This window comes from Cardiocondyla obscurior, linkage group LG13 (assembly GCF_019399895.1).
Source record: "Cardiocondyla obscurior isolate alpha-2009 linkage group LG13, Cobs3.1, whole genome shotgun sequence".
Lineage (NCBI taxonomy): Eukaryota > Metazoa > Arthropoda > Insecta > Hymenoptera > Formicidae > Cardiocondyla > Cardiocondyla obscurior.
Genome location: NC_091876.1, coordinates 3,858,520 through 3,871,984, shown reverse-complemented (window position 1 = coordinate 3,871,984; position 13,465 = coordinate 3,858,520). Strand labels below are relative to the sequence as shown.

The 13,465-nt window shown below is 47.2% G+C and overlaps 1 protein-coding gene across 1 annotated transcript in view; it reads right to left on the bottom strand.

Moving 5' to 3' along the window:
• The window catches only part of LOC139107782 (uncharacterized), a 43,936-nt gene extending 31,717 nt beyond the window's left edge, over positions 1-12,219 (bottom strand). Inside the window, exon 1 of the mRNA XM_070665615.1 lies at positions 11,222-12,219. Within this exon, the coding sequence (XP_070521716.1) occupies positions 11,222-11,609 (388 nt within the window). The 5' untranslated portion in view covers positions 11,610-12,219. The remainder of the gene's footprint in view (positions 1-11,221) is intronic.
• Positions 12,220-13,465: the final 1,246 nt, after the last annotated feature.

Genomic DNA, 13,465 nt, shown 5'->3' with positions numbered 1-13,465 from the left:
ATAATCAATCGGTTTCCACGTCATGTCGCGGCATAGCCCGCGGAATTACACAATGTCTCGGCTATTTTTACGCGATACCGCTGGCACTTCATCTCTCTCTCTCTCTCCCTCTCTCTCGTCCGTGAAGATTGCATCTTTAATAATGCACACCGTCGCCCGGATTGATATGCCTTTCACGAGAAACGAAACGAGACCCAAATAGAAAGTCTTGCATAACGAATGCGCGGCCGTTCCTTAATTGTCCCGAGCGCGCGAGTATCTGCGAGAAATCGCGAACGCTGCTTTTTAGATCCGCTATTCTCGGCCCTCTCATTCACAAATTGCCCGCAGATATTAGAAACGAAGAGGTGAAACTTTCTCGGGATCCTGTGAGAACGAGCTTTAATGAACTTATACGGGAACGGCGGATTTAATTAAACTTCATTCGCTTGACTGATATATATACGTGTATTTTTTAAGGGATCTAAAGATGTTTTTTTTTAATTTTTTTTTTTACCGAAAAGTTGAAAGTTAATTAAGTCGAATCCATTTTATTAAATCCGCGTAAAATAATTTATAATAAATTCGTTTCTCGCGTACAACTCGTAGTTTTTTCTTTCGCCTCTCGACAACGACGTAGAAATTGGGATGCTGGGCGATCGCGAGAGAGAAGCTGGCGACGGAAGCAGGGTTGATGGATCGATACCCGCGACCTTGAGACTCCTCGTCGCCTTATTGCGCCCCGGCCAACCTCCGGGTTCTCGTAAACTCGCGTCGGGATGCGTCGACGCGGTCGTGCCACTGCGCGTGAATTTTCTCCAGTCGAGGCCACCGGGAGAAGAAATTTCCGGTGTGCGCCCGTATTTTCCAACTCCATGCGTCTGCGTGCGCGAGCTTATTTTCGTAATTCACGGTTAAATACCTCCATCGAGGCACATCGGAAGCGGCGAGTAGTGCGTTCAATCTCGAACTCGTAAACGATTAGATTTTAAGACAATGCGATCCCTCTCTTACAAAATAAATGTTTCCGCGTCATTTTATCGAGAGAAATAAAACCGACGAGCGGAAATGTTTCAACGGAATAAAACTCCAAATCAAATCGATGTAACATCGCCCGAGTAGCGTTAGTAGATTAAAAGTGATGCGATTTTCTTCGTGGGCTTCATCAATTTATGTATTTTTTTTTTTTTCTGCTTTGAGAACGTTAAAAAGGAGAGGGCGTCAAGGAGCAGCCGAGCGGCCGAGTAATAATCCGTCGAATGTCACACGAGCGCGTTTTATTTCGGGACTTTCGTACGGCAGTCGGGAGTATATTCTTTCTCATTCGCGGGGTCTATTTATAAAACACATCTCTAATAATGCGCGCCCCGCCGTTTTATACGCTCTCCCGTATTTCTGTTTCGCGACGGAACGTGCGAGGTTGAAATTGGCATCGCGCATCCGCGATACGTATTTCCTCTATTCTTTTCTCGCGGGGATTTCGTTCCCGCCGCCACTTAGCATCCCGATTTCCGCCATGAAGAGGCGACGATTGAGGATCTCGTCGCGGTACCGCCGCGACCGATGCTTTCAATCCCCGAGCCTGAATCACTTCGGATAAAAAAAGACACGCGCGTCTTAAAATACGGGAAAATACGTCACGAGCGGGGAAAGTTTAAAGGTCGACGTGTGTTCAAACTGAAAAATTCGCTGGCCTGTTGTTAATGTGATGCACGCAGAACAGATCAACGGATATGCGTATCTAAAAATAATTCCCACAAAGCGCCGCGATATCTTTCATTTTATTATCTCCCTCTTTACGTTCGAGAACACACGTAACGGTAAAACTGAGAGAGAACGATATTGGACTAACAAAACGATCCACGTGTCAATTAATTTCATCGGGTTTCATTCAGCCCTTTCATCCTTTTTATTGGACGATTCTAATTGCGTTCCGCGTTTCGCTGAAGCGCAAGTGGCGGAAATGTAAAATTACGAGCTCTTGAACGTTCCTTTAAATCGCGCGGTGATTTTCCGACTGCGTTGCCGCCTGGATTTTCGAGTCGCAGGCCAAGGTGCCGTATGCAAACAGATGAGCGGATAGCGCGTATCGCGTTACAATGGTCGGCCCTCTCGCGCGCCGGCGGAATGCAGATAGCCGCGGCTCACTTCCGCCTGCAATGCTTACGTGGTGCGTAAAGAGCGTTACGTAATGCACCCAGCGGATCGTGCAGCCATCCTATCCCGATCCTAGCACGCGGCGAGCACGGCACGGGCGTGCGGGTGAACGCGCTCGGCCGCATTCGACCGGCATCGACTGCTGTCGACGACGCAACACGCCGAGCTATTATCATCGACGCTGCACTTGCGTATGCACCGTGCAAGCTCGCGAAAGAGAGAGAGAAAGAGAGAGAGAGATATGTCAATGGATTTTTCCGACCGCGGAAAACTTGCTGCCAATCTTCTCCGCGTCACGTTAATCATTATTTAGCCATTTCAACGCGACAAGTGTGCAAATGCCCCACGACCTACTCGCTGTTCCTTTTTCGCTTTCACGTGGAAAGTGCGAAAAGAAACGAAAATAGATTAGTCATACAAGTCGTTCAAGTTCTTCGGCAAATAAACAAAATTTCATGCATGTATCAAAGATACAGCGAATCTTTTTACTTTCAAATAAGCGAATTCGATTACAATTTTTAATTTAGAACCTACATTTATTCCACGATAGTCCGTTAATATTTCGAAACATCCAAAATCACCTGACGCGATTGACGTTGCGATTAAATCGAATAGAAAAGATGCCGATGTTATAAATGCCAGGTAAACAGGAAACGCCTGGAAATTATGCGTAACATTTTAACGATCTTATTGAAAAGCCATTACGTAACACCGAGGAAATCTTCAAACCAGTTGGAAAACGTCCGGTTCGCGCGGGGTAGGTGTGATCGACCTCGGGCAGAATGTTCGTTATCTCACTTAATAATCGGCTAATCGCGGAATGATTACGCGTTTCCTTAATGCATAGCTGTTGCACCTCGCGTGCATGTCTAACGAAGTGTGCCGTGTACCGACAACGAAGCCGGCCGACGTGCAAAGGTTAAAAACGTTTCGTCGACTGTTTCGCGTGTGTTCCATGCGATTCCACCGTGATATGAAATTATCCAGCACGCGCTAGGCCGGCTAATGCGCGTAGTGATAAGTGCCTGTCGCCGCGATATCGTGCGGCCGGGGAGAGAAAACGAGATCGTAATGAAAATGCACTGCGCGGCGTCGCGAGATGACGCGAATAACGACCACTACGCGAGCGCGTAAAACACGCGAGCAAATGAAATTATCCCGAACAGGATGCGCCTCTCGTAAAGTCGTCTTCATTATTTTTTTTTTTCTTTCTTTTTTTTTCCATGGCACGACCGCGCGTTCAATTTAAAGACCAATTACGGCGGCGAGGGCCACGTGCGCCGCAGTCGTCGTAAACCAAACGAGAAATCGTGGCGCGACGCCGCGATAAAGATTAAGACAACGCGTTCGTGTTTACACCTACGTGCGTCTGCTCGTAAAATTTTCAGTCGGACAATGGACGGGCTGACCGCGACACCGGGTATCGACCGTGAACCAGTTCATACGACTCCGCCCTTGATTCGCGGGCCCTCGAAAGGGGAAAAAAAGCGGACGGTTTAATTGCACCGAGCAAAGCGAGACGAGGCAGTAAATTCGACAGCTTCTCTCGTTTCCGCGACGCGAACGCCGCGGCATCCTTAAGAGGAAGGCGGGATGCATTTCGAGGACGAGAATCCGTCTCCGGGATCGGTGCACGTGTACGTCTACGGGACGTCCCGTTAACGGACCTCGCTTTGCAGATCGTGTCTGTCACCTACATACGAGTTCGAGACGCGCGACAAAACGTATCCCGTTCACGGGGCCGCGTGTTCGAATGCGGGTTTACGGCTAAACGGGCGTTCCAATAACCCTTAACTCCTCGAAGTAGCGGCGAACTGAAACAAGGTTTCGAGACAAAGCGCCCGTGAGTAGAGACCCGTGGGATCCACGCCTTCTGTATTTCTCGTATTATTTAAATCATTTACGTCATTAAATTATTTAAATGGCAACAATTAATTGTCGCGTGCACCTCACAAATTTGTACAAGCAGATAAAATCAGGTAAAATCAAATCTCCCAGATTAATGCGCAAATCTGCGTCCCGAGAAGTTAAACGTTTGCGAAGCCGTTGAAAGCGCAGCTGTTTATCCGCAATTGTGCATCGCGCCCGTCAAATATTTGTTCTGGCAAAAGCGCAAGATTGCGAGACAAAGTGGTAGGATTTTCATTTGATAACGAGCACGCGTTAGCGTCACGGATATTTCTAGATATTTGCTATCGGACATCCGCTGCGATGGAACCTGAGACGCCGCGGACATCCAGTTTAAACAGGAATTATTGTTATCTCGCGTTTCTCGATCGAGAGCGTTCCACGGCGTGCGCCAGCGCGAGTAGGAAAGACAGAGAGAGAAAGGAAGTTACGGCGCGCGGTGTTTGAGAAGTCGCGACAATTTCCTGGATTAACGTCGGCATCGCGTGTCGCCGTTAAACACGTCTTAAACGCGCCCCGTATAATGCAATATTAAAACCGGGACTTTCAAAGTAAGAAAGTCGAGCTGCTTATTAGCGGCATAACAGCGCCGAGAAATACCGGATATTTTAAGCTGCTTTCCATTTCACGTAAGAGAAACAGCAAGAATTGACGACTTTAATCAGCGATGAAAACGCGGTCTTCTCTGCAACAGCAGTGATAATGACGACGATAACGGCAAAATTATTAATTTGTTTTTCCCGCGATAACTTTCGCTGATTTAACGGAGTATCCGTGTCACTGGGTTTTTTTTTTCTCCTTTTTTTATTTTTTTTTATCTGCACGAACGCAATAAGATATCGCCTATCGAAATGCGTGACGACGGGAACTCTTCGTTTGCTCCGCGAGTCAAATCGTGTGACTCAACTGCGTATTTGTCGACGGAATCGTGACGATCGTGAGAGCGTTAATGAGCTAGCCAGCGTGTCAGCAAGCGGCGAATGACGTATGTCAAAAATAATAAAGCGCAATGAAGCGCGACTCCGATAGCACATGAGCCGCGTGCAAGGTGAACACGGAGAATCTGATCCCGGCTAAACAATCACATGTATTCAATGAGGCGAGCCGCATCCGAAAGAGAGACACGTGCCCGGAAATTTTTCTTTTTTTTATTTTTTTTTTTTACGGATTCGATAACGTTGCGAAACACTAATACAGTAATCGGTGATTTACTTTATCTGATAATCGTTTGCAAACAGCTCTGCCTCCATCGACAAAACAGCGCCGATAGGCTGGCTCTTGCCACGTGCCCCTCGAGTGCGAGAAATTTTCCGCTGGCTGAGTCTGAACGCGTCCCGATTCGAGCATCTATTTCGCGATCCCGTCGCTGAATTAGTCACTCGCCGATGAGTACTTTTCCAATGGGAAGCTCGGGTCCGGCTGTCTCGATCCGCGCGAGGAGTCGAGGACTCGGCGGCGATTCGCGGCACGTCCGGCGCGGTGACACCGAGTGAATACTCGTCTTTGTACTCAGCTGTACAATGCAAACGCTGTGCGATCCACGCGATTCGATGCACACACGCGTGCGGCCACGCGAGTTTATGTGCCGACCGACTCCGCGATGTTTGCGCCCAAAAGATTATACCTCGGACGCTCCGCGGCGGTGAATCGTTCTTCGGGGGAGATTTCTTTTAATTGACGCTAATTGCCGCTGCCGGTTAATTGAACGCTTCGGGACGTAAGTAATTAATGCCGCTGACGGTTCGTCGCACGTTTTAATGTGCGAAAGGAAATTAATTACCATTCAATGCCTTTTCTTGCGAAAGCGGACGAAAAATCTCGACTGAATGACTGTTGATTTCTTTCGGAGGCGCGTTATCGGTGGAAATAACCTCCGACTTAATCGCGCCTCGCACGTTTATTGACGTTGACGATAATAAATAAATCGGAGTTTCTCGTAAACACGATTACCTAATTTTTAGCTAAGCTGTCACATTTACGTTATCGCGTTACCGGATCGCAATTATTCCGTTTGGGTCACTGATATTCGTATCTGACAATGTGCATAATACTTTTTGTTGTTGCGAAGCGTATTGCGTGCGTGCGTATGCGCGACTTAATGAATAGAAACTTATCAGCGAACAGAATCGCCGGGCACGATAACGCTGAGCCAGATGCTAAATCGTAAATTCCTCGTTCGATTAAAGATACATTATTGAAATAAAAAAAATCTAACCGTGATTAAAGATACCGATATAGCTGCAAGCTTGAACAGTGCTTTACGCGTTATTAATACATTATTTTTCGAGATCACGTCCCGATTTAGTTCGTTATCAGACGGCGACCATCATTAATTTATAGCCGCTTCAGCCACGCGCTGAATTTTATTTCATCTTACCGTTAATTGAAACGTGATTTTATCGAGGATGCTTGGACGTGGAAAATTTTCTTATCGATATTTTTATATTTTACTCCTCTACGCTCCGATTTTTTCGCTAATTTAAAATTTTTTGCAATATCGCTTTCTTCGGCTTTTAATCTCGCTTCTAATTTCGCTCGAAATTAAAAACTGCACGTTTCGCGAGAAATCGCAATTCGCGAGCCGGTGACGAGTCGCGTTTTCCACATTGTCTCGCGAGGTATAACGAGGCGGAAATATTTTTTTTTGTCCATCAATCATATCTGAGATCCAGTATTTATTATGTTGAGGCAACAGGGAAGAAACTGGGTCAACCTCGTGCGGGAGTAAAACCGGGTCAACCGCGCCATTATTACCGTCGAACCAGGAACACATTACCTAGCACATTTACATTTCGGAAATGTCCGGCGGAAATGTCGAATCGATGAGAAACGACGCGTACGTGCGTGTGCGCATTATTGACGAACATCGATCGGGTTCACAACGCTTTGTGCCGCCGGCAATCATTGAAGTGCATCGGAGTCGAACTATCGCGGCATTCTCGCCCGTCACGCGAGGAAATAAATTGCAGATAATGGAGATGACTTCATAATTCTTTCGCTCAGATCTCGACTCGCGATAAGAAATGCACGAGCGGCGAGGATTCCGAAAACCGCGCGGTAATGTCTCGCGAATATTAGCGGAATTGTTGCAAGATGAAAATTTTGAGGCGACGTAGACCGAAGAGCTAGCAAATATTTGACAAGCCGAATGGATCCTCGCTACTCCAGTTTCTTAATTCCCGACAGAATATTGACTTGGCCCGTTTGCCGGTCAAGAACGGGGGAGGGGGGAGGGGGGAGACGGACAATACATTCCTCGCTGATGACGCAATCATCCTTATTTCTCTGGACCGCCTCGTGATCCTAACAGGATCGCGTCTCGCGTCGACCTCGAGACGTGTCGGGCCGAAATCAACCTATCGGATGACAGCGGATCATCCATCACGACCATCTGACCCACTCGAGAAACTCGTTTGCCGTTGGCGGAACGTCTAAGTGCATCGAGTCCACTCTATTATGCACCAAAATGCCTTCTCAACTTCGAGATTGGTTAAACTAATTGAGACACCTTTGCAAACACAGTCGCGACGCGTCCGCTTGTAACTTTTGCTCCTTGACATGTTTTACAACGTCATTACAGAATTATAAATATGAATCACACTATAACTTCACAAATCACGCGTCTGCCAAATCAATTAACTCTACGGAACGAAGTTGAAGAAAGATGCTGAATATTGATGCGAGACATTAATCAAATGTTTTGACACTAAAATTAGAAAAAAAAAAAAACTCAAAAAGTTAATCATCTTAGCTTGCGAACAACAAAATAAGAACCCCCCAAAAAATCTTTCTTTTTTCTTACTTCTCTATTTTTTATTCGTAAGTTTGTTAAAACAGAAACGTGACCAAATTACGAGACCTGCATTTGAAACGGATCGAATTCTCTACCCTTCTATTTTAAAGGCAGATCGACTTGCAAATTTTATGCGGCACTTCGTCATTTGCCACCGAGCGCCGTCGCTCGTGAATCACGAGGCGGCGAACCTGTTTTTCAATGAAGGCCACCTTCTTAAAGTTCGTCACAATTTCGAGGACAATATTTATCAGCAATATTTTATCCGCGTGAGGCTTCGAAGACGCAGCTAACCGCGTTATCGCGTGCCTCGGCAACATTAATTGCACCTTCGCACTCGTTACCTCATCGTCAAGCGTTGTACTTTTTCACGGTACTTTACGTAAAATACGCGTAAAAAAAAAAGCTTGCACTCGCTATAAATTAACTCGTTTAAAAAGAGTATTGACTAAAAAAAAATATTTCAAAGAAAAATCGCGAAATGATTTTCTGTCAACCGCTCGGAAATATTGACTCGTTCCGAAGCGCTCTGTGCTTCCCGAGTTTAGATGACGTTCGTCGTACAGCGCGGTGTGTTCCATACACACTCGCTGTTTGCCATCAAACATCGGTGCACTCGCTCATTACGCGAGCGAGCTATTAAGCGGCTTTGTCGCATGGACAAAAAGCCGTGTGCCGTCGAAAGAGCAAATCGAATTAGCGAGCATGATCGCGCCGGGCAGCCTCGTCCGTTCGTTAAACGGTATCGCATAAGCGCGTAATAGTTTTAGCAATTTATCGACACGTGCCTATGAACGGCAGGTCACGAACTGCGCGTAGGAGATCACGAGATCGTTTCGTGCGCGGCACGCGAGCCGATCGTTGGTCTCATTCACGGCGGCCTTTTTCGCGTGGAATTGCAGCCGGTCAGGTGACCCGAAGATGCGAGGGTATTCTAAGAGAAAGATAAGACACTCCGCGGTCCATATAAACGGAAGCTGATCCTCATAAATTCGCGACGGAAACCACCGATGCCCATCGCGGTTCAATTTGCATTTCAAGAATCGCCCGGACTTTCACTTGACCAAGCGAGCGAGCCGGTCGTCGCCGTTACGATGTTTTGCGACGCCCGGCCATACGATTCCGTTAGAGACCTATCTAGCGCGCAAAAGAGAGTTAAGGTCGCCATCGCGCCGGGCGATGCATGACGTCACCCCGATATTTATGAGCCGAGGAAACCGACTTCGAGTAAGCTGTGGATTCGTACTCTAAACAGTCCCACCGCCCATCGCGTTAATCACCGGCGTTTTCGACCGTTGAGATATAACGAAGGCCCTTCCCGTCCCTCCTTTCTCGCTTTTTTTTTTTTTTTTTTTTCTGGCGCGTTCAAGGCTTTTCGCGATGTTTTTTACGCGAGCCTTTATTGATCGCGGTGATGAATAAAGATAGTGGCCTTTGGAATGATCCTCGGACAATGACATCTTCGAGCGATCACCGACCGCGCGAAAGCGTCGATTGACTTCGCAACAAAGTGTGCTTGCCAACGGGACGATAAATACACTCGATAAGAAAGGCATTTTGCAACTCGGGGAAAATTGCGGAGAAAAAAAAAAGCGCGCCGATTGTACTCGTCGTAGCTTCACGCTCATCGATCCTTACATTGTTTGGGCGCAAAAGTGAAAGGGACATATTGACGGTATTGCGCAATGACACGATCTAAACCTGCGGGAAGCACAGAATCCGAAAAAAAAACTCGCGTTCTTCGACCATTCTTGTCTAAAATCAGTACTTTTACTTGTGAAGCTTTTCAGGAAGGAATCCTTTTTTTTTTTACTTTAATAATACTTAACTAACGCAGAAATGCAAGAAATTCAAACAAACTTTTAAATCCCGAAGAACACGGCGTTACTATCCCAAATAAAAAAATATCCGAAGTCTGCCGAAACGAAAAAAAATCGCAGATGTTTGTTACTTGTTTTTATTTCCGTATTTTTATACCCGATAAATTTGGCTTCTCACGACGTTGTTCTAAAGCTAACTTATTTTTAGCTCTCCGTATTAATCACGAAAAAAAAAAAAAAAAAAGAAAAAAGGGTCTCCGCGGAGCTCATGTATCCCAATTACGCGGAAACGCCCTTGACGTGGCAGTCAAGAGTTACAAGAGTTACCTTAAATTAATTAGAGACATGTACAGTTTGATTTACGTTCGCGGGAGGAATGGTAATGTGAAATCTAGTCTTTCGGGAAGAATTTGACGAGTGGTAAACGATCGGCATCGATCCCTGCGCGGTTCGATAGAAAAATCTTCCTTCGATCGTCTAAAAATATACGGCTTTATGACGTTAATTGAGAGTACTTCGCAGCTCACGGCAAGGGTTTCGGCCGTTCGCGGGGTAGGATCGAATTACGGAAGGTATATACCAGCACTTGGAGGGTGTCCCAATCGAGCGGGCTTACGCCACGACATAACTCGAGAAGCGAACTCCGACTTCGCACTTCGCTTGAGCGGTTCGCGCGCAGGCTAATCAGAAAGTTATATCAGTTCCGTGAGTTAAAGTTCGGCATGACTCATGGATCTTTCTTTTATATTTGGATCAACAACTTGGCTTTGTAAACAAGCTGTCCCGTAGTATTTGAGCGGGCCAAAATTATTAACTCCACGTTTGGAATTTGTTTTTTGTTTTTTCTTTCTCAAACGTCAAAGCTCGACATCAATCTTTCAACACCTTTTTGTTTTGAGAAGTTTATCGATTTGGCAAATCAGCGACTCGGTTAGTTACATATAAATTGAAGTAAAGGTATTCCTTTGGGTTCCGGATAATTCCGATCGGTTTTTCTTTCACGAATAAGCACGACGGCCTGGCGATTAATAATTAAAAAAAATAACCGTTAATTAAAAATAAAAAATGATATTAATAGAGATATTTCAAAGTGCAAGAGAAAAAAAAAACGAGCGATAAACAATCGTAACTAATAATATCTAATTTTATCGCTCTTCTAGATAAGTATATATAATCACATTTAATTTTGCAGCGGACAATCGCGTGATCGATACATGTACGTAACAAATAGGCTAAATTTAGATAGATCAAGTAAGCGTAATTTCCCTGATAACTTCACGCGCGGGAATCTTTTTAAACATTTATCCGCTGCTTCGGGAACGGGCAAGCTTAATTTTCACGGTGTTAATTATCTTGGCGGTTCGCCACAAAGGTGGAGACTGGGCTCTGCCGGACTATGCGCGATAAGGCGCAGCGTTATCTAATTTATATCCCAGCGATCTCGAGCTGACGGATCGCTTTTTGGCACGTCCGGCTTGGACTGAAGGGCGCGGGGAATGAGTAGGTATTAGAGAATTGCGCGAAGAAGCAGTAAGTAGCAGTAGGTACTATATTGTTCACTGACCTTTCCTGCGGCCAAACGGCCCGAAGAACGTGCCGTTCTTGCCGATGACGTTGTCGTCGATGTACTTGAGCAGTTTCGTGGTGTCCTCCCCTTTCTTCGTGGCGATCGACTTGACGGGGCGTGGTGGGACCACCCTTTGATTACCGATTATGTTAACGCCGGTAGCGGCGGTCGTTGCGGTGCTGCTGCTCGTGGTGATGACGACGGGATTGTTGAAGGCGACGGCGACGGTCGCGGTGCCGCTGGTCACGCTCGAAGACGACGTTACGCCCTGAAGGCCAGCGCTGTTGACCGGAGGGCACGCTGCCTCCTCCGCGAGGGCGCCGATTCTGCGCTGCGAGCCGCCCCAGGTCTGCTTCCCGCAAGAGATCTTTACCGAACAGCTCATCCTCTCATAGCAATCGCAGTCCAGCGTGCATAGTAAAGCCAATCAATCAACGATGGTGGAGGAGTCGCATCCGAAAGGGGGAAGGGGGGGGGAGACCGGGAGGAGTCCGCGGGGTTCTACTTGAGGACGGCGGCGCGCATCCCCGCGAGACGCGCCGCGGCCGCGAACACGGTCCTCCGCGGGACGTCGCACGTGTCACGCTCGCGTGGCCCCTGGGCTCTTCTTCCGACTTTCCCGCCGAGGAAAACGGTCCCTGGAGAAACTTTCCTCTTCGCACGCTTCGATCTCTCCGATCGTTGCGTAAGAATATTCGTAGCCGCGCACACCGGGTGAACGACCGACGATTTAGTCAATCGGTGCGCGGACGACGCGCGCGCTCGGGGTCCCGCTTACCGGGAAGCGTCTTCTGGGTCCGTTCGACAATGGGTGCCTTGGGCGATCGGGATCGGCTCTCCGATGCCGCGCGCGCACGTAAGACTTCCGTTCGCTGGCGCGGTAGTGAGCGAGCTCTGAGAAACTACATGTACACTCACCGAACGTCGAGGCGAGACTGAATGTCTGGTGGAGGAGCTGCCCGGTTCTACAATGACGTCACCCTGCCACGCAGGCGCCCGAGAGTCTCGCCATGCTGCGAGCGCATCTTCTCTTTCTTTCCCTCCACCTCGCCGGCTGCCGTTCCTCTCGCTCTTCCTCTCTCCCTCTCTTCGGCTGCGAAGAGCGCACGGTATCGCGACGGCTGAATTACTCGCGGCGCAAATTGCCTCGCGAACACAGTGAGAGTCACCTCTTATCGCGCCCGTCGAGTTTGTTTGTCAACGATGATTTTTTTACGCTGCGTCCTCTCTCCTCGCGCCGGCCTTCGTGAACATGGCGGTGTCGCTGCCCAGCGACTTCGCCGAGTAGGCTAGTTCGCGGGCCGGATTAACTATACGTTCCCCTATCGATCGTATCATAGCACGGTTTTCGCCTGATTAAAGTTGTAACAGCGTTTTTCACGGCGCGCACCATCGTAACGCGGTTGATCGATCTGACGAAAGGGCGCCGCGTGCACCTCGCCCCCGCAGCTAATCAGGCGAGACTGATGTTGGTAGGATTGATCCAAGATTCGTCCGCGACGAGACTTCCGGCATACGATCAGATTGAGACACCGCGCGCCACCTGACCTGAAATTGAACGAAGAAAAAAAAAAAAAAACATGACATATTTGCCTATTATTTTAACCTATTTGTTTGTAATTTTTTTTATTTCACGACAAGCAAATTGAATACTGAATCACCGGCAGAAATTACATGTCAGGTGAAACGAGCTTGAAATCACGCGACACAAATATTACAATAAAAAAAAAACTGTACCAATTGCCGTACAGTAAAAAATTTATTTTTAGTACGCGCTTAAAAAATACTAAAGTTAAATTTAATTAAAAGAATTAATGAACGAATAACAAGATGGTTGAAAATAATTGAGGACTAAATTAGAAAGGTGATATATGAAACTGTGCTGGCAAAGTCTTATGCCTCGAATGATCGAGGCTGCAACGGCGTATCTTTTTTGCCGAAGGTGTTTCGACGTGAAAACAACTCCACAAATCTGTCGCGGCTTGATTGGCGCTTAATCTGGGATCGTTAAATGAAATAAAAATCTAGCCGCGATATCGTTTTCTAAGTAAATAGCGGCAAGGGTTACGCGACCCTGCGGCTGATGGCCTCCAGACTCGTGAGAGCTGCACGACGTTTTATCGAAGGCAAAGATACGGCTAACCCAATTAAAATGTTTAATCGACACGGCCTCTCCTCTCCGCCTTCATTATCGTGCGTGTCCCCGCAATAATACGATGACAAATTGGATCGGCGCAGCTC